Here is a 26688-nt window from a genome sequence, read left to right on the forward strand (position 1 = left end):
TACTTAGATAAATCTTAATTTTGATTAATCCTAAGAGAGATCCTCGATTTGTGTTATTAGGATCGATTATCGGTAATTTCTCTATATGTAATTTTTATATTGATCAAAATCATGAAGAGATGATTGTCTGCATATGATATCGAGTGTAATATTTTGTTAGAAAAATTCATAAATCAAAGAAGAACATTGATTTCTGTGCTTGGATCAGTCACCGATAAAGGTAAGAATCCCTGTACATGATCACCATTATAAATATGCTATTTTACTGTTGGTCTTGCATTATTGGTTTTGCATAATCGAATTTGAGATCGATGAATTTATTATACCTGAGATACTGTTATTTGATTTTGAGTATGAGTATGTTATGTCAATATATATATGTATCAAAGATTGATGGCATGATTATATGGATATGACATATCTGAATTGATCATAATGCAAGTCGGAATTGATTTGATGAAATCAACACATAATGATTAAATGAAAAAAAAGAGATATATGGTATAAACTAGTCTTGTCATATGGAACAGCCCGCCAGGAGCTTATGCCTGGGACAGTCCCCACTAGCTTACAGGTGGATCAATCGGCCAGGAGCTCATGCTTGGGACAGCCTGCTAGGAGCTTATGCCTGGGACAGCCTCTCATGGACTTTCGTATGTGGGACAGCTGGCCAGGAGCTCATCCTGGGACAGTCTTGAAAGATTTTTTAAGTGGATTCGATTCGGATGATGACTGAGGTATAGACTTGGATAGTCCAGAGCCAGAAAGAAAATATTAAAAATCATGTGATTATGAAAAGAGAAATGAAAGATAAGACATGAAATAATTGTTGAATAAAAGTGTTTCACCTGTTAACATATGATCATGCATCTATTTTTACAAGACAGAAAATTTATGGATATTTGTATTATTCTGGACATTGAACATGAAATTTTATATTTTATTGCTTATCCTTATTTTCAGACTATATTACTATATCAGTGTGATATGAAAATTCTTACTGGGCTGTAAAGCTCACACCTCTTCATCTTTCTTTTTCTTCTCAAAGTTACAGGATGTTCATGATTGGCTATGGCTTAGATTTATGGGTGAGCAGATGGATAGATAGAGTGTCATAGTACCTGATCAGAGGATTGAAAAAAATTAATTTATAATTATGCAAGGTTTTACAAATTATTATTGAAATTAATTGTTATGGATGTTAAGATTGTAATAATTTATTTTGGCCTTACATATTCTTTAGGGCTTGCTCTAAGGAGTGTGCGGCCATCACGTATCCGACCTGGATGTTGGGTTTGGAGCGTGACAGTTACTCATTCCTATTCCCATTCTACATTCCAATCCTTCCGATCAAACATGACCCTAGTGTCTCGATCCCTAAATTACTGCCATCTATATGTATATTTGAGAGATTTGAATATTTATCTCAGGTACTATCCCTTGCAAAGATACTAACATGCTGGGTTATCTTATCAAAAAAAAAAAAAAACATCCTAGGATTTTTTTTGGTTGTTTTGGGCTAAGTCATCATCCGAGATCTATTAAAAGTTTTGCATATCTATAACGGAATTAAATCCAACTTGTTGCTGTAAGGCTCCGAAGAAAGAATAGCGAGGTCGGTCAAGAACTAAGCTGGAGAGCCGCTAAGGGTCGAGTTGGTAAAGACCACAGAGAATCCTGCAAAAGAGTCCTAAAATCATGGGGTACCTTCCGATTTAGGACCTTCCGATGCTTAAGTTAGTCGGAATCTTGAGAATAGATAGTTAAAAATAGAGAATTAGAAAGCAAAAAAAATAATTTTGAGTAGAGAGAAGTCAGATTTTCTTCAGTAGAAAAATCGAAAAGAATTTAGCAGAGTCTGAACTCTGTGAGTTATCATTCTCCTTTTGGAGGGTACCCTGCCCCTCTTTATATAGATGGGGCTTGCTTGGGCTATTAGGCCATTAGAAAAATTTGTTAGACCATTAATTTATTATAACAGAATGATCAGCTATATGGAGATCATGGACTGTTCGTCTCCGTGGTGATTAGCTATAGTATAGTTAGAAGATAGTTGTTGTAGAGTTGGGCAATAGCTGTAACGAAGTTATAGAATAATCGTCTTTCTTCAGGATCGGATCGGCATCTGACCGATGTCCCTTGTGGCAGATTGGGTAAAAGTCGAGCTATTCGCAATACTCTATTGAGACCCAATCTAGATCAATTCAGATTAGCACAAATTCGGTCCAAGAGTCAAATCAGATCGATATTTTACCGACTTAATCCAGAAGTCGATATGATTTTCAGATGATTCTTTATGATATTGCCATGTGGCCATAGGTCAGTTAACTGTACCAATATATGCTCTCCACTTTTTAGATCCGAAGTACAGTCTTTTACATCGACTGTGGAAAGTATGTCAAAAAGATCTTATCTGATTTCTACTGCCAATAATAAATGCGCCACATGGCAGTTGACAGTATCAATTTTTTAATTATTCGAAGAGGTGTGTTGCTTTTTTAGAATATCTCATCAGATCCTTCAGTGATCATGAAGGTCTAGAGAATCGAAAACTCATTATTACCTAGGAGGTCACGCTGATATGGGCTGATTTTCTGCTTGTCACATGTCATCCTGCTATTGGCTATTTCAACTGTCACGTAGATTAAGTCTGCATGTCTTAATCAGAAAAAGATGCGTCAAACGGTCTCTTCTCAGAATTACTGGATTACTGCCAAGTGACATTGATCTGATGGTTAGATCGGATTGATCTGAACCATTAATAAGTTCTATAAATAGACCTATACTCTGCTTAAAAAAATTACTTTTCTATTTTTTTGGTGCAGAAGCCCAACCAAAATCTTTTCAGAGCTTTCTCAACATCATCAAAGCTAGAGAAGAGGTTCTTGGCATCACCGGAGTCAGAAAAGAAACCATCGGAGCCAAAAAAAAGTTCTCAAAATCTTCCTCAAAATTTTTTTCCCATCCATTAGGTAGATTTCTTTGTCCTTGGTCTTCTTCTCGTGCGGTTTTAGAGTTTTAGCTTTCATTTGTCTTTTACTTTCCCTCTCTCGATAATTTTCTCCTTCTCTCTTTTTGTTCACCTTACCCTTTTTGTTTTGCCCCACTTTTTCCTTCTTTTCTTCAAAAGATATCTTCTGACAATAGTGAGGTAAGTCAGGATGACTGAATACCTCGATCAATCCAGCCTTAGCTTGAGTTTGAAGTGGAAACTCCACCTTGGATGACAGTCAAGGTCAGTACTTCAGGTCGGGAGGATCTGGAGTCTCCTATAAGGGGGTTCTTGGATTATTTTGATTTTAGTACTGAACAATCCTTCCTGATCAATCTCGATCTTTAGGAACTTAGAGATAATTATTTGATTTCTGAAGAATTTCAATTGATAGCTCCAGATCAAGATGATAGGGTTGCTGAACCTCCAGAGAATTGTGTTACATTTTATGATGAGGCACTTAGATCTAGACTTTGATTTCTCTTACATACTTTCTTCGGCAATGTTTTAGACTTCTATAGGCTTCATCCAGTCTAAGTAACTCCTAACATCATTAGGATGATCATCATTTTTATTATTTGCTATCAATTTACTGCTATAGAATGTAGGATTTTTTTTTTCAGAATATTATTTGTTTTGAAAAAATATCCATATGAAAAAGACTGATGGTATTTCTCATCTTGGCCTAAAGATAAATTCAATCATAGTCTTTCCTCTTCCATCCATAATTGGAAGAACCATTTCTTTTTTGCTTCTTCAAGTGTCCCTTGGGATTTCAGTTGTAACTAGCATAAGCCTGAAACCAAATAGAACTCCAAAAATGAAGTTTTACCTGGGGATGAGGAGGCTTTTACAAAGCTACTGGGTATGAAGGTATCCAACTAAGCTAAGCCAGCTAGTGAACAATCAGTCCCTTTTTGATGCTGGCATCAGTCAAATCTTTTTTCAGGATGAGTCTGATGTTAATTCATTCATTTCATTCCTCTTTCTCTTTTTTTTTAATAGAGTTTTCTCTTTTATTGCAACAATCATAAAATTCAATCTCAAAAAGCTAGCAGAGGTGAAGAAGAGGAAGCAAGATTCGAGTAGCCAACCTGCTACCAAAAGGAGCAAGAAGATTACAAAAAGCTTTAGATTAGCAGACTTCAAATTGGTAGATTCCCGATCTTCACCTGCTCCAGCTTCATCTCCAACCATCAATCCTGTCCCAATTTTCATAGTACCACCACAATTGATGTTAAGGATCCAACATCGGTCCAGCATCGAGATGGGTCGTCCACTTAACAAAGAGGCGAATACAAGCTAAAGGTCGAGCTCTTCTCCAGCGCCACCTCCGACATCAGCAAGGCCAGTTCGATCTGTAAGACAACAAAAGCAGCCTACAGAAATTTTCATTTTCTCCTTCTTGGTTGAGAGAATCGATCTCTCTCAAGTGTCTTTGTTGGAAATACCAAGACTTGATCGAGATATACTCGCAGCAATCCTATCTCAAAAAGATCTGGATGCACGAAGGTGGGACTATTCAATAGAAGATGTAGTGAACCATAGTTATAGTGGCCTACTTGATGTAAGTTTTTTGAACTTGTCTTTTCTTTTTTTTACTTTTTTTCACATTGGTTTCTTACTGATCTTGTTTTCATTTCATGGGTAGCACTAGATCTTAAATTGATAAATGAAAATCTAATCTGACTGCATGAAAATAAAAAGTCCTTGGAGGAAGGACTTAAAGCTGAGCAAGAAGCTAAGAAGACAACTGAGGAGGCCAAGAAGACAGCCGATGAGAAGGCTATGAAGGAGGCTAAGACCACAGAGGGACTGAAAAAGCAATTCCAAGAAAAAATGAATCAATAAATGAGAAGAATCAGCAGCTTCTGGACAACCAGCGTAAAATAAATGAGTAGGAAGATAAGTTGCAAAAGGAGGTAGAGAAGATTTTTGGGCTTGAGGCCAAGTTAAAGGAGGCTGAATCAATAGTCGAGAACCGTGACATGGCCTTCCTCTTATATCAACGACAACTCGAGAGGGAGAAAGAGTAGACTTTAAAAACCATTGAAGACTTCAAGGTTTCAGATGCTTTCCAATATGAAGGGTATTTGACTTCGGCTTCCTGAGCTACAGAAATCTGATCATGAAACTTTTTTTTGATTTGGATTTGAGTAAAGTGATTGCTAAGGCGACTATCGCAATAGCAACGAAAGTTACTTCTGAACAAGTGAGTGATGTTGATGCTCAACCGATGTTTGATGCTATGTTGGCTGCGGAGGTGCCCCGACCAATTGTGGAAGTGGCTCCTCGATCTCAGACTGAAGTCTCTCCTATCAATGTCCCAGCTCCTTCTATTGAGATCCTAACAACTCCTTCCAAGATCCCGACTATTAAAGTTATTTCAGTGGAATCTCTAATAGCTGATAAGGATCTGTTCTCATCTTCTATTTCTAAATCTGAGGATCCTCAGGCTAAGGCCCGATATTATAATTTTCTCTCTTTTTGAATTTTTGTATTAGTCCGATGTGGGCTTTCGTAAATACTTCTTACATCAATGGAAAGAATACTTCTCTTCAAATATGTATTTTTTATTTTTCACATTGGATGTTTTCGATCCTACTTAACCCGATCTGAGTGTTTATAACTTGAAATCTTAAGAAACTCAAGTTATTCATAATAGTCAATTACTTGACCTCGACCACATGAATCATAAAGATAATTTTGAATATTACTTGACCTCAATCGGATCAACCACAGAGCAGACATGCCATAACAAACTTAAGTCATTGATAGAATCCGATCTTTAATAATTAGATCGGTTGATTGGAAGAAATCAATCTTAATAATTGAAACATTCATAATAAAGGTTGAAGACTTACCTCTAGAATTGGGAACGGTAGATCGATTCTTTTGTATATAGAATCTCAATCCATGGTGCTTTCCCTTTTGAGGACATATTATTTTAGACTATGACCTGGGTCATAATTCTCTTTGGTTTGAAGTCCATTCTAGAGATCAAATATTTCATGTTGGATCTTTGTAGAATTGAACTTGAAAAGTTTTTTTTAGTAAATATTTACGAAGTCCAATCTAGAGATCGGATGTCTTTCGTTAAATCATCTGTGAGGTCCAACCCGAAGATTAGGTGTCTCACTTAAACTATTTGTGAGGTCCAATCTGGAGATTGAGTGTCTCACATTGAGTTGTCCTTGTTTGGTAGCAATTTTTGTAGTCGGAGTTTGGCTTTTCTCGATCTCGTTTAGACAAACTTAATTTTTTTCTTATCCTCATTTGACTGTACTTCATATCCTCATTTGGACATATTTCATCCTCGTTTGGTCAGAAATCATGACCTCATTTGGATAAAATCTTTGCTTCTATCCTTGTTTGGTCGGACATCGTGGCCTTGTTTGGATAGATTGTCCTCATTTGATCGATTTGTTACTGATCTGGTTTGGACATTTTTATTCACTTATCCTTATTTGATCAATTTTTATTGATCTAATTTGGATAAAAAAATTCTTTATAATACTTTGATATAAAATCCATCTTCATTGGGATAAAAATTGAGCACTTTATTGAGAGCCTCATTGATAGTACGTCTTGAGATTTTCAGCATTTCAAGTTTAAAGAATAATTAAGCCATCTAGATTTTCAATTCAGTATGCTTCTGGATGAATTATTTAGATAATTCAGTAAGGTCCTTTCCAATTAGGAGCAAGCTTTTTTTGTTTCGATGGTTTTGAGATTTTAGGTCGGTGGAGGACATGATCTCCCTTATGAAATAGTATTAGCATTACCCGTGCATTATAATATCTAGCCACTTTCTATTTGTTAGTTGCCATGTCAATTCGAGCTCTTTCTCTGATTTTATCAAGTAAATCTATATCAATCCTTAACCGATCTGAGTTATTTTTCTTATAAATTTTTTTTATTCTAATCGTCAAAAGACCGATTTTCATTGGTATTACTATTTTTATTTTGAAAGTAAGTTTGAAAGGCATTTTCATAGTTGTCTCTGAGGTGTAGTTCAGTAGGTGCAGAGAGCACTATAAAGCTCATCCATCCAGAGTCTTTTTGCTTCAGTGAGTCTTGTCTTTAAACTCTAAAGAATAGTTCGATTGGTAATCTTGGCATCTCCATTTGATTATGGATGTCGCACTGATGTGAGCCTATGATCCACATGAAGCTCAAAATAGAATTTTTTAAATTTTTGATTATTAAATATCATTCATTGTTAGTGATAATGATCCAGGGTAAATCAAAATGATAGATAATTGACTTTCGATAAAGTTTTACATCTTTTTCTTGGTGATTTGTGTTAGAGGTTCAACTTTCATCTATTTGGTGAAATAATCAATAGCTACAATCAAAAATTTTTTTTGTTCTGTCGTCATTATGAAAAGTCTAAAGATATCCATTTCCATATAGCAAAAAGCTAAGGTGCCATGATGGAAACGAGTTTGGTTGTAAGCTGATGTTGAATATTAGTATACCTTTAGCACCAATCACACTTATTGATGAGGTCAGTCACATCTTTTTGAATAGTTGGCCAATAATAATCCTGTCAACTAATTTTATAAGCTAATGACCTACACCCCAAGTGGTTACTATAAATTCCTTCATGGACTTCTCGAAGAGCTTAATCAGCTTTTGATGGTCATAAGCATTGAAGTAATGGAAATGAATATAACCTCATATATAATCAGTTATCATGAATAACATATCAAGAAGCTTGTCTTTTGATCCTCCTAGCTTCAATAGGATTAGCTGGTAGGATTCTCGTAGTAATATAATCCAGTAGTAGATCAATCTAACTTAGCTCATGATTAATTTGAGCAATCGATAAGGCTTCTATAGTAGGCTTTTGAAGGACATCAATGAGAACCTTTTGATTCAGTTTGGAAAATCCCAATATAGCTAAATATGAAAGAGCATCAGCTCAGATATTTTTCGATCTCAAAATTTATATGATCTCCAAATCTTTGAAGCTTTTAGATAATTCTTTTATATTCTGCAAATATTGAGACATCATAAGATTTTTAGCTTCAAATTGATCTCGTACCTATTCGATGACAAGTTGAGAATCGATGAAGACTTTAAGTCTTTTGACTCCAAGTTTTTTTGCCATTTTGAGTCCAACAATGAGCGCTTTATATTCTGCCCTACTATTAGAGGTGCTGAAGTTGAATCTCAAAGTATGTTCGGTAATAATACCCTTTGGACTTGCAATAATTAAGCTAGCTCTACTTTCTTTTGAATTTGAGGCTCCATCGATATGTAATATTCAATTAGAATCTCTAACAACCTCCTCTAAGCTTTTCGAGATCAGCTCCTTGTCAGGGATGGAATATTCCATAATAAAATTGGTTAAGACTTGATCTTTTAATGAAGATCGAGATCGATAATGAATATCAAATTCACTAAGTTTAATAGCCCATTTGATTATTCGACCTGACGTGTCAAATCATTATAGGACCGACTTCAGAGATTGATGAGTTAAGATGATAATGGTATGAATTTAGAAATAAGGATGAAGTTGTCGAGTCGATGTAATAAGTGCATATATCATTTTCTCTGTTCTAGTATATCGGATTTTAGCATTCCGTAGTAATTTACTAGTATAATAAATTGACCTCTGTATTTCTGTATCATCTTGGACTAAAACTGAGCTAACAATGTTAGGTGAGATAGATAAATATATAAATAACTCCTCACCTTCAGTTGGCTTTGATAATAATGGAGGTGATTCAAAATACTTTTTGAGATCGTCGAAGATAGTTCGGCACTCTTCTAATCAATTAAAGTCTTTGATTTATCTCAGGATTTTATATAAAGGGAGACATTTCTCAGCCAGCTGGAGATGAATCGGCTGAGCGATGCAATCTGTACGGTAAGCCATTGTACCTCCTTTATAGTACTTGGATGCTTCATTTCAAGTAAGGCTCGGATCTTCTCAGGATTAGCTTCATTCCTCTTTGAGTCATCAAAAATCTAAGAATTTTTTCAATGTAACTCTAAAAACATACTTATTGGGATTGAGCTTTATTGGATATTTATGGAGTTCTCCAAAGATCTCTTCTAGATCGGTAATATGCCAATCTACTTTAGTACTTTTTACCGACATATGATCAACATAAATCTTCATATTATGATATATTTATTGTTTGAAGATTTTGTTGATCAGGCATTGATATGTAGCACCTGCATTTTTGAGATCAAAAGATATTATTTTATAACAATACAAACCTCTTTCAGTGGCAAAGACTGTATTTTCTTCATCTTCAGACACCATTCTAATCTGATTATAGTTAAAAAAAATATCCATGAAGCTTAGCAATTTGTGTCCTGAAGTGGCGTCAACCAGATGATCAATTCTTGAAAGAGAGAAGCTATCCTTGAGATAAGTCTTGTTCAAGTCCATATAATCGATACAGATTCTTCATTTATCATTCGCTTTTTTGATCATAATAATATTAGCAATCCAACTTAGATATTGAGCTTCTCTGATGACACTAGCTTTCAAAAGCTTGTCGACTTCTTCATTTATGACCTTTTATTTTTCTGGAGCAAAACACATTTTTGTTTGCCGTACTGGCTTATATTTTGGATCAATATTTAGCTTATGTACAATGACATCGATAGAAATTTTCAATATGTTGGAAGCTGTTCGGATGAAGATATGGGCATTTGTCTGAAGAAAAAATATCAATTTTTCTTTTAAATTGGACTTTAACTGAGATTCGATCTGCATAGTTTTCTTTAGATCTTCACCTAAAGAAACAATAATAAGTTGTTCATTTGGTTCTCCTAGATTTTTACTGATCTCAATATTATCCTTCTGATCAGATACTTCAATTGGTAAGACTTCTACTGATTTTTTCATTCTTGTAGCTATCAGAAGGCAATGCTTGGCAAGCATTTGATCTCCTTGCATTTCTCTGACTCCATCTTTTGTTGAAAATTGGACTAATAAATGATAAGTGGAGATCACTGCTTTGAGGGCATTGAGTCCAGATCGATCAAGAATAGCATTATAAGCCAATGGTATTTTGATAATCAGAAAGATAAGATACATAGTTGATTGATGCGGTTCTCTTTTTGTGGTGACAAGCAAAGTAATTTCTCCTTCAACAACTACTGGATCTTTGGAAAATCTGATTAGTGGTGTATCGACTTGTTTTAACTGATCTGGTATATTTATTTTTTGAAATGCATCATAAAATAATACGTCAGCAGAACTTTCATTATCTACTAATATTCTTTTTACATCATATTTTACTATTGTCATAGAGACAACAACAACATTATTGTAAAGAGTTTGGACTCCTTGAACATCAGCATCAAAAAATAAAATGACATTATTGATGTGCCATCTTTTCGGGGAAGGATCATCACCTACCTCCCAATCTCCATCAAGACCTGAGATCATATTAATGACCCCAACAATAGGTCGATCGAGGTCAGCATCGTTGTTGGGTTTTTGGCATTGTTCTGCAACTTGGATCACCCGATCTCGGACATATTTGTCAAGATGACCTCGATGAATCAAAATTTTAATTTCATCATTAAACTGCCGACATTCTTTAGTATTATGGTCATGATCTCTGTGGTAGCGATAGTACTTTTTTTTATCTCTTTTCATCGGTGGACCTTTCAAAGGGTTGGGTGATGAAGATATCTCTGATCTTCGATTTTCATTAGTATCTAGGCGCGAGGAGCAAATAAATGGGTGTAGGTGTCAAAATGCTGAGGTGGACTTTTTGACCTTGGAATTGCTCTCTGATCGATCTCTATGGTCCTCTTCTGCGGATTTTTTTTTTCATTCTTTTTTTTTTTCACTTGTTGGAGTATATTTTCTTCTTCCTCAGCTTGAGCATGTTTTCGGATCCAAACTAGTATTTGCTCATAGGTGTCTAGATAATTCTTGCTAAAAGAGAAGATTAGACGATTGCTTCAGAGTCCTTATTTCAAAGCAGCTACTACAATGGAGTCATTGAAATTCTTCACTTTTATTATGGCGGCATTAAAGTATGCCGCATATTCTTAAAGAGATTTACCTTTCTATTGTTTAATAGTAAAAATGTTATTAGTATTCTTTAAATGAGTCCGATTATTACTAAAATAAGTATTAAACAGCTTTACCAACTATTCGAAGGAAGAAATGGATCTTGATTGAAGTCCAGAAAATCAGGTTCTCACTGATTTTTTGAGAGCGATAGGGAAGGCAACATAAAGCAGGACATCAGACATCCCTTATAGCCTTATAACAACTCTGAAGCCTTCAAGATGATCCAGAGGATCAGTAGAACCATCAAATGACTCCACCGTTGGCATCTTGAATCGAAAAGGAACTGGTTCATTCAAAATTTTTTGAGAAAAAGAGGATCACAGGTTGAAATCCCTCCCCCTCTGAGAGTGATCCCCAAGTTGTACTTTCATCAATTTTTTTTCAAGATTTTGAATCTTATGTTCAAGATTCTCTTCCCAATATAGTTTTCTATTATGCGGAGTAGATTCTGCTTCATAAGAATGATCGATGCGATCAAGAAAATGATCATGATGAAAATCTTGGTAATTTAGCCGTTGACTATGCTGAGACAAGGCTTTTTGAGAGACTACTCCTTACTGCTGCTCTGTAATATGCTGGAGCTATTGTACCGCAATAGTGAGAGTTTGGATTTGCTAAACTAGAAAGCTAAATTATTGCGGATCAACTGCAATCAAATGTTGAGTATTTTTTGGTGCATCTCCGAGAGAGGATGGCATGAGTAAAGGATGATTCTGTGCCTTCTTGTTCACTATTTTCATGAAATCTTTTGGGCAAGATGCCCTTCCTCTAGCACTATTTCTATTGCTGCAAGACTCCGAAGGAAAAACAACGAGGTCGGCCAAGAATCGAGTTGGAAAGCCGCTAAGGGTCGAGTTGGTGAAGACCACAAAGAATCTTACAAACGAAGTCCTAAAACTTTGGGGTACTCTCTGGTTTAGAACCCTTCGATGCTTAAGTCACTTAAGGTCTTGAGAATAGATAGTAGAAAATAGAGAATTGAAAGGCAAGAAAAATAATTTTGAGTGGAGAGAAGTCAAATTCTCTTTAGTGGAAGAATTGGAAAGAGTTCAGTAGAGTTTGAGCTCTGTGAGTTATCCTTCTCTTTCTGGAAGGTACCTTGCCTCTCTTTATATAGAGGAGATTTGCTCGGGCCATTAGGCCGTCAAAAAAATTTGTTATCCCATTAAGAATTTGTTAGACTATTAGTTTGTTATAATAGAATGACTAGCTATATGGAGATCGTAGGTTGTTCATCCATATGGTATTAGCTATAGTATAGTTAGAAGATAGTTGTTGTACAGTTGGACGATAATTATAATATAGTTATAGAATAACCATCTTTCTTTAGGATTAGAACGGTATTTGACCGATGTCCCTTATGGCAATCAGATAAAGGTTGGGCAATTCTCAATACTCTGTTGAAACTCAATCCAGATCAATTTAGATCAACACAAATTCGGTCCAAGAGTCAAATCAGATCAATATTTTACTAGTTTGATCCATAAGTTGATACGATTTTCTGATCATTCTTCTTGATATTGCTATGTGGCTATAAATCAGTTAACTGTATCAACACAACCGATTGACATCCTGAATCCTCCACAAAATCCCTTACAACATTTTGGTAAACGATAAACGGATTTTGTTGAATCGATGATGCCAATCCAGGCATCGGCAAGGGAATCGATCAGAGATAAGAAACGGACAACATAATCTGTTGGTGGAGCTTTGGAGAGTCCCGAACGGATCTATCTAGTGACCTCATGGAGGGACCATATGTTGGCACGAAATCGCGTGCATCATAATTGCACTTGCCAGTTTATTTGAAGGCCATCGGCGAATGCAACTGTGTGGATCAATTCGTTGGTCTGAGCACCACGAGAGGATAACAAAGTTGATGGATCAAAGAGTTTCCCGACATAAGCTATTTTATTCCATTAAATCCTTAATGACGATGACAACAATGATATTGATGGTGGTGGTGGTGATTATCCTCATCACCGTAATGATTATTATACTCATAATATCAATTTTGAGTGTAGATAACAACTCTGCCTTCCATTTGAAATTCCAGAACAAAAAGCAAAACATACCAAATCATAACATCAGATTGCCACATGACATGTTTTTCCAAGGGAGGCCCCCCCCACCACAAAAAAAAAGGAAGCTGACAAATTTGGCACTAACCATATGAATTTTTATACAAGTTACGGACAATTGTAAATTATCCTAGGTTCGATTTCTTATTCGATTGTTGTAGGTCATGTACGAGATATGTTTTTCAGTATCAAACAAAATTAAGTGCTGTTAAGGCTTATAAAGAACTACCTACACTAAAATTTAGATATTAACAAGAATCTTATAGGAGGGTGGTGTTTTGGTAACAAAACTTGGGAGTTGGGGATTTGGGCTTTTCAACCTGCATAAAAATATCAAACGCAACTGACTTGCCTCCAATGTGTTTCGGTTCGTTTCTCAAAGTTTCAACACTACAAAAGCGTACGACCGTCTGTGCGGAATTACTTCGCATAGAAAATTTATGCACTTATCCGTACACACCAACCTGAGATACCTATGTATGCCCTCAATTCCTTATCACTCGATCAAGATCCGATGGTCGGCAGATGGCGGTCGTATTTCCATATATACCCATCGGTGTGCATGAGCGTGATGGCTTTCGGGTTGTATCTTTCGCGCGAAAGAATGAATAGTCGACCTTTTTCTCACGACATCGACCGTTGGATCATGCCTCGCACAGCTCTCAAAGCATTGCCAAATAGGATATTGCCGATCCAACGGTGAACATCGCGAAAGAAGGTCAATCATTCTTTCGCGCGAAAGATACAACCCCGGCCCGAGCGTGACACCGCAGCGTGTAATTTAGATCTATCACCTTATTTATATTTATATTTTCCTCTCTGGCGTGTAGCTCTTCCCTTTCTCCACACGACACTGAGGAACTGCGGACGGAACCAAGGTGAGAGCTCCCAATCTTCGCTACCTCGAAACCCTAGTAATTAAATTTCAAGATTCGATCTTTACACAATTTTTTGAAGCCTAGATCGGATCTGTTTCATTGCTGTATTTTTCTGGAAAGTTCTCTCAGTCTTTTCCGTCTTGCCTGCGTCATTAGTGATCTTTGCAAGAGCGGTAGGTTTCTTGTTCATCAGTCGGCAGGAGGTGCGGCTCTTTTCGATCAACACCAGGCTATTGTGATCTGTGATTCTTGTCGGTCTTGCTTGTTATGGATACATTTTTCTAAATTTCTTTCTACGCTCAATCGTGGTTTCTCTTATGTCCTGAATCTCTTTATCTTCCCATAGTTTGTCATATTTGAGAGTTTATGCATGTATGAAGGCTATCTGGTTTGCCTTTGTGATGATCTCACTTAAAAGCTCGAGCTTCCGGCTTCTCTATTGGATGATAGCTTTCAGTCCTTTGGCTTGAGGTGTAACTTTGGGCATCAGATTTATTTGACAAGCATCATTTGCTTTTATCTCTTTTTGGGAGAAAATGATGTGTTGTTTTTCATTGAAAATTGCATCTTTACTCGCCTCCTTTCTTAGTTTTGTTCTATTGTTCTTACAATGATTATCTAGATTTTCTTCTGCAAGAAAATTTTTGTTCATGATCTATAAATGCCATGATTAAATGGATTTACAAGCATCATGGAGAAAAAGGATGATAACTGTTACCGTTATTTTTTGTGCATAAATGATGTGTTTAAGAAAGTATGGACATTTGTTGGTTCTTTGTTCATGTGATACATGGGACCAGTTTCATGCTTTTTACTGCAAATTCAGTGAGAAGAATAACCTGAACTTTTGCTAATTGTACATCTATAAGGAAATTTATCTGTAATGTGATTTTACCTGAATAACAGTTGCCATTTTCTTTTCCTTCATCGTTTGCACTAGGAGGTACTCACGTACATTGGATCCATTTATGGCACCATCTGGGGTTTATGACGACTTAAAGCCCAGAGGTATATACATTACTTAATTTCCAAATCAGATTAATTGTTTAAGATAGTCCATGTTTATTATTGTATGTCTCAGTCATCCAGGATAATATTCCAATACATATCCATGTATTTTTCTGCCATGTGTTACTAAGAATTTAGCCCTTGAAAGAAAGGAATACCACTGTGGAGTGTTTGTAATCTGAAATAGATGAGAAAAGCCTGACTTGCAGGCAATAATTATTTCTATGCTTTTGCTTAATATAACATTCTCATTTGTTGTTGTAATATTCTCTGTAAACCATGTTATAGATTTATTAGATCATGGTGTATTCTCTTGTGTTTGGTGTTACTACCAAGCAAATGTAGACAGCTTTCTATGAAAAATGTCTACTATTTGTCTCAATAGCGATGCCAGCATGTATTTATCTGAATGTAGTTATTCTCTTTTTCTGCCTCGTGTAACTCTTATTGCACCAATATGAAGAGACATGATACGATCACTTGGTAGAGTGACACTGCAAGTGCAAATATCAATATCCTCTTGTAGAACCTGCTAGTGCCTTGTGCTCATCAATGTTGATGGGTTTCATTTCTTAGAGAACAAGTGGCCAATAAACAACAAAGATGAGAAGATCATAACTTTGAACCAAGGTTCATCAAATCAATACTGGGAGGCAAACCAGCCAGTGATTGGTTCGGCATGGTGCAGATTTGTACTGTGCCGTTACAGGACATACTGACACATGGAGACAGAGAGGAAGAAGGAGAGTGAGGGGTAGGGAGAGGGGAGGGAGAGGGGAGGAGAGGAAGATGGAGAGAGAGGGAGTGGGGAGGAGAGGAAGATGGAGAGAGGGAGAGAGAGGGTGGCTCACCTGGAGGCATGGATTGATCCATAGCTGGGTCTCCCAGGTTCGGTAGCCATAGTCAGGGAACAATGAGATAGTTGGGGAACAACGGGGAGTGGGAATGTGTGTGTGTACATGTGTGTGTGTGTGTGTGTGTGAGAGAGAGAGAGAGAGAGAGCTGGATGAAGGAGGCGAAGGGGCCGGAGGAGGGGGTTCCACAATGGATGGTGGGCCAATCGTGAGGGGATCGACCCATAAATCTTGACATTGCACTTTTACATAAATGAGTCAATTGGTATTTTTCATCTATCCTCCCATTTCATGGTACAATGAAATATCTTCTCTCATATCTTTTCTCCTCTTGAGATGTAATTTTTGTCTCTTTCACATAAATCACTGCTTATATTTAAACATTTTGATACTAGAATCATGAAACACGTGACTAGCCAAGTATTAGCCCTTCCATTGGTCAATGCAGATTGTTGAGTTCCCTTAGCTCATTGGTAACTTGCCAACAACTTAGTGCCTTCTACCGAGTATGAACATTGGATGTTGTTCAAATGTTGATGGATGTTAAAGTTTCAATTGCCCTCCATATCACTAGATTCTATTGAAATTCAATATTGCCTTTATTATTTGAACTTGTTATATTACCTTTTTTAAGCTTGTGTTTTATACTTTTGTCCCTGTAACATTGCTTTTCTCTTAAAGTCAATTGCTGTTCACCTCTTGCATTCTCACCCCTCTTCAACTTTTTTATAATTTGCCTAATTAGAGTTTTTAATTATACTAGAAGCTGCCAACAGAAACATGAGATCAAATACTTCATTACACCCTCACAAGACATAGTGAACTAGTTAATGTTGTTTTTCATGGAAACTAGTTTTAAAAATTATTTCTTCTATATTTTTAAAATTATTTTTCTTGGGATTCATATTCATAGGATGTCTTTGGGAGCACGTTAGAATCTAAAGTTTTTGGTTAAGACTGAGATGGAATATATGGAATGCAGTTTTAGTAAAATTTGAAATAGGGATGGAGTAAAATTTGACGATAATGAAATTTCCAGGATTGATCATTTTTGGTATCTAAGATCAACAATTCATAAGAAAGGGAAGGTTGAAGAGAATGTTGTCCACAAGATTAAATCAAGTTGGATATAATGAGGAAGTGCAATTAAGTTATTATCTGATCAGAGGATATCTGCTAAGTTGAAGGAAAAAATTTGTAGGACAGCTGTATGACCAGCTATGCTTAATAGTACAGAAAGTTAGACAATTAAAAAACAAATCATACACAAGATGAGTGTGGCCAAAATGAAAATGTTGAGATAGATGTGTAGTAATATAAGAAAAAATAGAATAAGAAATAAAATCATCAGTAAAAAAGATGGAGGTAGCACCAATTAAGTATAAATTGAGAGAAGGATGACTTAGATGGTCTGAATATGCACCACATAGGCCGAGGTGTGCATCAGTATGAAAGACTAATTTGATACATGTAAAAGGAAAGAGGGGTAGATGTATCTTCAAAATTGCATGGATGAAGTAGTAAAGAAGGACATAGAGGCCTTTAAGCCCGGTTTGCCATAACTAGGGCATAGAGGCCTTTTGTACTAGTTCCTGGCCAGTATGGAGCTGGTACACCTGATACTTCCATCCTTGCTATTATTACAAATCAATTTAGTTTTTTTTTTTTTTAAAGTCATAACTAATAGCAAGTTGGTTGTTAATGTTACCTGTAATTTCAAAGCCTTGAAATATTATTCGAATATTCAGTGATCAAATCATTCATTCCAGAGTTTGATAACGGTTCGTGCTTTGCCGAGCAAATCGAGAGTCGTCTAGCGCTTTTTATGCGTGAGGGCTGGCTTTATTTTGCCCTAAAAATTGTGAAATATAATTGTCCATGTAATGGAAAATGCATATAATAGAACCATTTAATTGATCAATGTGGGCCTGGAGAGTTAGCAGTATTTTAAGAGTAATGTAAATATGATTCATCATGTGGTTTCATTTATTCATATATGACCAGCAAGCATGATATGTTGTGGATGATCGATGACCACTTTTCACTATATTTTCTCTTATCGACAGATGTATGTATTGTTGGCGTTGCACGTACACCAATGGGTGGCTTTCTTGGTGCCCTATCATCTTTATCAGCCACCAAACTAGGGTCTGTTGCCATTCAATGTAAGAAAATATCTAGTTGGTTTTATTACTCATCCTACCTTCCTCCTTCCTGTGGCTTGTGACATGTCAGCTCATATGTTCAGGTGCTCTTAAAAGGGCAAATGTTGAGCCAGCACTTGTTCAAGAAGTCTTTTTTGGGAATGTTTTGAGTGCCAATCTGGGGCAGGCTCCCGCCAGGCAGGCAGCCTTGGGTGCTGGTATACCAAATACGGTGGTCTGCACCACCATCAACAAAGTGTGTTCATCCGGGATGAAGGGTATGAATTACTCTTTGATAGATCACTAGTAGCTCTCCATCAAGAAGATATAGATCACTAGTAGCTACTGCTTAGGTGGTTGATACTAACCATGGTGTATGCATTATTTCTTCACAGCAACAATGTTTGCATCACAAAGTATTCAGTTGGGAATCAATGATGTTGTTGTGGCTGGTGGCATGGAAAGCATGTCGAATGCTCCGAAATATTTAGCAGAAGCAAGGTTTGCAATCTGTTCTCTTGCTTTCCCATGTAATTTTTTGTACTTCCATTCATCTGATAAGAATTAATGGTACATGAAAGCAAGAATGTGTATCTGGATTTCCTGGGAATTTTTGGAAAATAAATATAGACCTTTAGTTATATTGTTTCCTTATATATAAGTTTGATATATGATCTGATATTGGGTTTTTAAAAGAAGGAAGATACAAAAGTAGTTGAAACCACAATTGAGTACTCAAGTGAAGTCTATGAGCTAACACTGTTTTTTCCATGGAGTACAACATGCACAAAGAAAAGATGGAGGCACATAAATTTTACCAATTCTTCTGATCAGGTAACAAAGTAGAAAAAGATTTAATGCTAGGTGGCTAGGCTTTGCAAATGAGTAATCAAACTTATATTAGGTTGGAATTTTAGGTGTGGGAATCAAATTAGTGTAAAAGATTGTGATTAGCAAAAGAAGAAAATTAAGGATACGCATATCACCATCAACCACCACTGAACTTCCAGAATCATCATCCAATGTTACTCTTGAAGTTATTGCCAGTAGTGTAAGATAATTCTTAGAGAAAAGTGGAAAAGTGGATAAAACATTTTTGGGATCAATTCTAAACTCCATCCCAGCAAGATCAAGACTTTCATTACCTGACAACTATCAGGGTAGCATTCCTTTCTCATAATAACCGCTTAAAATGAACTCTCCTAATCTCACATCAACTAAAGCACTTACACGACTTATGATTTCTGATTAGGTGGTATATAATAGCTTAAATTGTCTACCAAATTTCAACTGATGTATACAAGTCCAGAAATTTTTGTAACAAATTAAAAATCCCTATACCAATTTTAAGCTGCATACGAACTCTTTAATGTCCCAAACTTTCTTCATCAGAGGGTTGAGTATCTATGCGCTTGACTTCTTGTGATTTGATAGATGTGTAGTTCAACCCTAACAAACAAGGAATATACTGTCTGGTGTGCTGATCTTCAGTGAAATACATAGAAGCTCAGTGTTGCAATATTTGAAGCTTTCCTTGGCATATAACCATCTTTTTGTTGATTGTGAACAAGAAATACTACATACATTAGTTGCTAAAAACTTTAAGCACTCCTCTGTATACTGCTTCATATCCTAAGGCAATAATGTGTTGTGTGAGTAACTTTATCCTTGCCCTAAGTTTTAAGGAGTGTGGAAATCACATTCTTGAACAGTCCTGACATTCGTGCTCATGCCATCATGCAGAAGTTAGAGTTCATATGTCTGTCATCTGGAGAATACCTTCTTTCTCAATTAGATGATTATCTTGATCTTGTATTTCTGGGCATAGTTAAAATGAGTGAAGCAGTTTTTGATTGCTTTATTTCTATTTAATAAGTTTCCTGGATTCACCATACTGTCACTGATTTGCCTGGAACATCTCCATTCGTGCAGAAAAGGATCTCGATTTGGAAATGATAGTCTTATTGATGGCATGCTTAAAGATGGTCTGTGGGATGTCTATAATGATTTTGCCATGGGAATGTGTGCTGAATTATGTGCCGACCAACATTTGATAGCAAGAGAAGAGCAGGTACTTGTATATATTATTTTTCAGGTCATTTGTATTCACAGGCACAGAACATACAGACTTCTTCTTCTTCTTCATCTTCTTCTTTTTGAAAAAAAGAAAAAATTGGATAGGCTTGGTTGGTTGTGGTTTGGCTTTCTTTGAATGGTTGGTTTGTGGTACTAGATCTTAAATGTGCCGCGTACATGTTATTATCCTTCTTTATGAGAATCTCAGTATAAATTGTTTGGATTTATATTCCTGCTGAAGTTGTTATTTAGATTACCTTTGATGGACTTTTGACTTGTCACTATGGCATTGGTCTAAAGTCCTAGGGTAATGGGTGCAATGTTGCTGACAAACCCTACACCATGTGATTTGTTAGAACATTGTGTTAGAGATTTTGTTGAAAATAGTTCCTTTGACATTTTCCAAATTGTTTTAATGTGATCAATGATTAATACTTTAGTTGTGGTATGGTTTTGGACCTTGACCACAGGTTGCCCCAGCTATAAAGTTTATGACTTTGTCAACAAAGCGGCATCATCTTTGTGCCGTAACTTTTTACTGTAATTATTAGTTATTTAAAATCCTTTTTCCTATGGTCCTGGTTATGTGGTACTAGCAAATATCCTGTAAATAATATCTTGCTGTCTGTGGTCTCATTTACAAGGAATGTGACTGATTTATTTCCTCCACTTCCTATAGGATTCTTATGCCATTCAAAGCAATGAGCGTGGAATAGCTGCTCAACATAGCGGTGCATTTTCTTGGGAAATTGTTCCGGTTGGACATCAAAATTTATGGTAGATGCAGGAAAGGGGCTTACCATTTTCGCATATTTGACTTATTCACATGATTTCATACTGTGCAGGTGGAAGTTTCTGCAGGTAGAGGAAAACCACCAATAATTGTCGATAAGGATGAAAGTCTTGAAAAAGTAATGTCTTATAAAACTTAAGTAGACTCTTTCATACATCACATGCCCTTCTGCAAAGTATAGATGGTGATCGATAGTTATTAGATATATGTGGTGTTTATTTTTTTTAAAAAGGAATCTTGATAGGGTAGTCTTTAAAGATGCCCTCTTTCTCAGTCAGCGAAGGTTAATTCCCTTCTTTTATAATAAGAAAAGAGAACGAAAATAACAGAACTTAAAATTAGATTGGTGGTTTCAAATATCTATCCCTTTATGCATATGGTTATGATATAAGTATAGATTTAGATTATAATTGTCAGCTCTACTAGCCTGATTAACAGAATCATAAAATTCTCCTTGACAAATTTTGAGAACACCGTGTTGTTTTTACTTTAAGATATTGTGGTCGACATCAGGTTGGAAACAGATGGTAAAATTGCTTCATGATTTCCCTCCAACACGTAATCCAATGGAAGTTTTCATAGTGTATAGTTACTGTTCAGCCAATTAGTTTAGAAGCTTTTGTTGATTTTGATTCTGGATGCTAAACCTATGGGCACTATCTTCATCCTTCCTGCTTTTCTTTTTGCAAAATCTGGTATTGTGGTATTGATGGAGGCTTTTTTTTTTTTTGGCATGACTAGTTTGATCCTGTAAAATTAAGAAAGCTCCGTCCTAGTTTCAAGGAGAATGGTGGTTCTGTTACTGCTGGCAATGCTTCTAGTATAAGGTTGGCTGTTTCATCTTTGTTATCATTACCATCATTTTTTCCCTTTAAGAATACAATGTATCTAAATTTTTATTAAATCAAATTTACCTTAGTTTCTTTTCTTGTGTCTATTAGTCTCTGCAGGACTGCTTGTGGTATAACTTTCTTGCAAACCAATCAATTATATGCTATGCAGAATGATAGATTTCTTTGACCTAATTTTCTTTTCAGTGATGCTGTCTTGTAATAACTTGTAGCAGAAGGGATTCAGTCAATAAACAACAAACCATGGATTCATTCTGGCTCCATATTGGCTTATAAGTGTAGGTTTCATTGTAATGGACTGGATAGACTCCATGCTGGCTTCTAATCAGGAGAAGTGTTCTCTGTTTCAATGCAAGCACCGATATATCCCTGTAGTATTATCAAAAACATGATTCTATTGCTTCAGCTAAAATCTCGATGATAATGTCTAATTGCTTATAATTGAAGGATTCATGTTGGGTGCTAAATTCTGTAAATTTTATGAAATTCCTAACATATCTTTCAATAGATTTGAAGGAGTAATCTTACTAAAAATTTACTACTCAACTACCTCAGATATAATAGATTTAATCTGCCTTCTGACAATGATTTTATATGCTACTAATACTTGGGCCATTTTTAATCTAGAAGCAGCCACTAAGGGTGCGTTTGGTTAGCCATTAAAAAAGTACTTTTTTTGCTTTTTGATTTTTAAAAAGCAAAAATCAAAAACAATGTTTGGTAACACCATGAAAAGCAAAAAGCAAAAATCAAAAAAATCAAAATAATTGCTTTATATGCAAAGCAAAAATTTTTTGCTTTCCAAAATTTGCTTTTTTACTTTTTTTGTTTCCCCGCATCTAAAATGCCAAACCAAAAAGTAAAGAGCCCGAACCCTTCTCCCTCGTCGAGCTCTTCACCTCCCCACCCACTTCTCCTTCCCTTCCCGAACCCTTCTCTCTCATCGAGCTCTTCACTTGCCGTCCCTAAATGTTGCTTTTTGCTTTATAGCAACGTAGTTACCAAAATAAAAAGCTTTTACTCAATAGCAAAAATCAAAAAAATAAAAAATACTTTTTAAAAATCAAAAATCAAAAAGTATAACCAAATGCACCCTAAGATTTCCTTGACTTTTTCCTTGCTGCTTTCATAACAAAATTCCCCTTCTCAGGTTAATTGCTCATGATTATAATAAAAGTTGCCTTAGTATATATGGATCGACATAGCTGAGTTGAGCGCTCATTATATCATGCATCACCTTTGCCTGTCCCTTAAAAAATAAAAAATTATTTTATCTTTTCAGGAACCCAAGCATCAGTTACAAGTTGACTTTTACTCCTTGACATTAGACTTGGAAAGAGAGATTCACTCAGCTTCGCGTATAGGGTGCTCTTGCAGCCAACAATCTGTTCGTTACATTTATCACACGATCATCAACATCATCCACTCCTTGTCCAAAACCCTCTGAGTCTAGTAGACCCAGACAGCTTGTAGAACTGCTCCCTTAGAACACCAAGAAAGCAAAGAAAAAGCTACTCTGACCTTATTTGAGTCCTCGGTGAGAGCTGAATTTTCATTGTTAACCAGCTGCTAGAGATCTCGTATCTTCTAAGGGTATGATGGGAATCAAAAGTTCTACCCTTTTTTTTGTTGTGGGTGTGAGGATGCATCTGCAACAGACAAGTGATTGGTGCCAGTTGAACATATATCAATCTGGCCCCCAGAAGCAATGAGGACTTGTTCACATGGAAGAATGAGTTTGAGAAGGTGTACCAAATCCTTTACAGCAATCCACAACCCATATCAGACATCAGGAAACATTATAAACGTTAAGTCTGCCTGGAGCACATTCACCATTTTCTGGGGAGTTTATCAGCTCCATCATCTGTTCAAAGGAAGTTTGAGAGAGTCTTTACATGACCTGTAAAATTCCTTTAGTCACCATCAATCCAGGTTAATTGTGTTTAGTTAAATTTTTTTCATTGCATGATATGCGTTTATATCCCATGGCTTGGATTTGCACTATCTCTGTAAATCACCATTATTCAGGATCGTATCTGTGATCACTGACTGGTAATTGGTCAAGTTTCTACCTGTTTAAGCACTTGATGAATTTCATTTAAGTATGATTTTTTTGTTTTTGTTTTTTCTCCTGAATACGGTTATTGTGGACAGTGATGGTGCTGCTGCTTTAGTGTTAGTGAGTGGGGCGAAAGCTAGGGAACTAGGATTGGAAGTGATTGCAAAGATCAAAGGATATGCTGATGCTGCTCAGGTAATTAACCTAAAAAAGCAAAATCCTTTTCATGGCAAAAAAAGAAAAAACGGAGGACACTTCAAAATTTCGAATAAACATAGACTGGTTATCAAGAGAACTTCTGTTTTCTTTGGCCCATTTTTCATTTAAAGTTCAGAGTTTGGACTAGCTGTTGTATGCACAAAGAAACTCAGAATGTTCCAAGCTTCAGTGAAGCTGTAGAGACACAGAGGGCCACAACTTAGATGTTTGTGCCATTCGATTTGGATAAATTATGTCAGACTGACAATCTGCTGTTATGTTCTGAATGCTACTACTTGGCACATGTTTAGCTGTGAATCACTTTATTGTCAGCTGCTGCTCGATTAATTAACTGAATCTACTTGTATGGTATGTCGCAGCTGATAGTCAGGTGAATTATGGTAGTGATTATGCGGAAGACTACTTTTGCTATTCAAAACAAAACAGCATTGTCTCATCTTTTGGACTCTATTTTGTGTCTGTTTAGCATTATTAAATATCTAGAAAATTCCAAGTTATTTTCTGCTTAAAGCTGATATGGGATTGGTTATGCAGGCTCCCGAGCTATTCCCAACAGCCCCATCTCTTGCAATACCAAAAGCTATTTCAAATTCTGGCTTGGAGGCTTCTCAAATAGACTATTATGAGATAAATGAAGCTTTCTCTGTATGTTGAGAACTATCTCTTTCACCTGGTTCCTTCTGTGTGTAAAATTATTTTTGGCAGAACTTTTAGCTTTTTCATGGTGGCAGGTTGTGGCTCTAGCAAATCAGAAGCTTCTTCGGCTGCCTGCTGTAAGTTACTGTTTTTCTAAACTGAGGCCCTCACTGCTTCAACTTGCTGGGACCTTGAAGCATTTGCATTCTTCAGTTTAGATTCATATTCAGCTGCCTAAATTATGATGAGTTCTTCGTAGACAAGCTGGGCAGGATTAGTACTTCCCATTTCAGCCTTGTAACTATCCTACCTTGTTCTGTCTCCAGGAAAAGCTTAATGTGCATGGTGGTGCTGTTTCTTTGGGACATCCTCTAGGATGCAGTGGCGCACGCATTTTGGTCACTTTGTTAGGGGTATGTATCCTAGAATATAACTTCGTCTGGATCTTCTTATTCTTCCTTCTGCATATGTATCTGCACATCTCACACATGCACGCGCATGCATGTTTGTGTGTTTTGTGTAACCTTGATTTCACTATTATGCTTTATCAGAACCAGCATTGATGTTGGTGACTGGCATGTTGTTTCTCCAATTTTAAAATAAATATGGGATTTTTTTTTTTTTAATCAACTGGCATCTTTTCTTAAAGATTTCAGTAGCTTTCGATTATCCATCTGTTTTATATTAAGGTAGTCTTTCAGGGTATTTCTAGTTTTATAGGAAATAGAAACTGGCAACTTTTCATGATTCCAAACATTGTATAATACATGCTTTATGATAGAGTATCAACTCAACTGTCATGTAGCTGTAAGCTTGGGTCAACCATGGATTTGCAGGTTCTTAGACACAGAAATGGCAAATTTGGAGTTGCTGGAGTTTGCAATGGTGGTGGGGGAGCCTCTGCACTTGTGTTGGAGCTCATGTAAGTATTCTCGGTTTGGTGAGGCTTCGAGTTCGGCAAAATAAACTTTACTGTCAACTTGGCAATGAATTCGATATCTTATTGTAAAACATATATCTATGGTTTTCTAAAATGTATTTTACTTTGTTTTTAATAACGCATTGCAAAACCAAGAGCTTGATTATCTGAACTCCAATTGGAATTTTATTATTCACATTTCTGTGCCGATATTGCTAAGTGCTTGGTGAATGTCCATGTGCAAGCTGTTTTTTCTTTTCTTTTCTATTTAGTAGAAAATTTAGCCAGATATTAGGTGGTACCAAACCTCCCTTTCCCCTTCCCAGGTAATCCTAATCAGCAGTAGTATTTGCATGATAATGGCCGTATCAACTTTAATCGAAACTTTATAAAACAATGTCAGTAATAATCCCATGTAATTTGTTGAAACTAGAAGTTTATTAACCATTTTTTTTCTGAGTGATAAATCATTTATATGTGCAGGCCTCGTGCGAAGATCGAACGCTCTTTGCTATGAGTTTTCTTATTTGTTGTAATTAAGTGTTGTGGTGTGAGAAAATAAAATTTTGCATCGAGTGTAACAATAAGTATATGATAGGTAAATCCAGTCTGCCTATGATGTGGTTGACGTGGTGTTGGGTGTCCGGCATGCTGTATCCTCAAAAGTCACTTATGGCAACCCGGAGGGTATCTGTATAGATAAAAGGCAATGCAACCCTCCATATAAGTGAAAAGCAAGGCACGAGTATTATTACCTATTTGGATGTCTCTGGTGTTTTTTTTTTTTTTTTTCCTTGTTGAAAATGTCTGGTGTTTAAGTAACATGGTTTTGCATCTAAGCATATTTTTTGAATCAGAGTAGGGGAAGAAAAAAAAAAAAAAAGCTTTTTGGTAAACATAAGTAAAGTTTTTTTTTTTTAAAAAAAAAAATTGAGCAACATATTAAAAAGTTACTGAATAGGATTTATTGTCTTTTAGATGGACTCCATCGCTGGATTTAGAAGATCGGCTTAGTAGATCAGGAATTTAAAATATGTGGCATAAAATAGAGCTAATAAAAGCTATGAATCACAATCAGCAAGTCCATAAGAGAAGAACACTTTCTTGTGCCATTTGGATCTA

At 36.1% G+C, this 26688-nt stretch overlaps 1 protein-coding gene across 3 annotated transcripts; it reads left to right on the forward strand.

Moving 5' to 3' along the window:
• The first annotated feature begins 13872 nt into the window (after positions 1-13872).
• On the forward strand, positions 13873-26322 carry LOC105056313 (acetyl-CoA acetyltransferase 2). 3 transcript variants are annotated; one of them, XM_010938469.4, is made up of 15 exons: positions 13873-14007; positions 14948-15015; positions 17936-18034; positions 18118-18291; positions 18409-18514; positions 19946-20084; positions 20769-20846; positions 20935-21000; positions 21624-21709; positions 23888-23987; positions 24546-24656; positions 24743-24784; positions 24974-25060; positions 25484-25569; positions 26050-26322. In XM_010938469.4, the coding sequence occupies exons 2-15, from the start codon at positions 14976-14978 to the stop codon at positions 26081-26083; spliced, it is 1248 nt and encodes a 415-aa protein (XP_010936771.1). In that variant the 5' UTR covers positions 13873-14007; positions 14948-14975; the 3' UTR covers positions 26084-26322. The 3 variants fall into 3 exon arrangements, with proteins under 3 accessions (XP_010936771.1, XP_073103709.1, XP_073103710.1); XM_073247608.1 differs by lacking the exon at positions 13873-14007 and adding an exon at positions 14086-14210; XM_073247609.1 differs by lacking the exon at positions 13873-14007 and adding an exon at positions 14126-14180.
• The last annotated feature ends 366 nt before the right edge of the window (positions 26323-26688 follow it).

The sequence above is a fragment of the Elaeis guineensis genome, chromosome 13 (genome assembly GCF_000442705.2).
Source record: "Elaeis guineensis isolate ETL-2024a chromosome 13, EG11, whole genome shotgun sequence".
NCBI classification, from domain to species: domain Eukaryota; kingdom Viridiplantae; phylum Streptophyta; class Magnoliopsida; order Arecales; family Arecaceae; genus Elaeis; species Elaeis guineensis.

Excerpts from the sequence above, each read along its gene's own strand:
- LOC105056313 (XM_010938469.4), top strand. The coding sequence starts at position 14,976 with ATGGCACCATCTGGGGTTTATGACGACTTAAAGCCCAGAG. Across the intron at positions 21,001-21,623 it reads AGGATGAAAGTCTTGAAAAA|TTTGATCCTGTAAAATTAAG; the intron begins GTAATGTCTTAT and ends TGGCATGACTAG. Across the intron at positions 25,570-26,049 it reads GCACTTGTGTTGGAGCTCAT|GCCTCGTGCGAAGATCGAAC; the intron begins GTAAGTATTCTC and ends TTATATGTGCAG.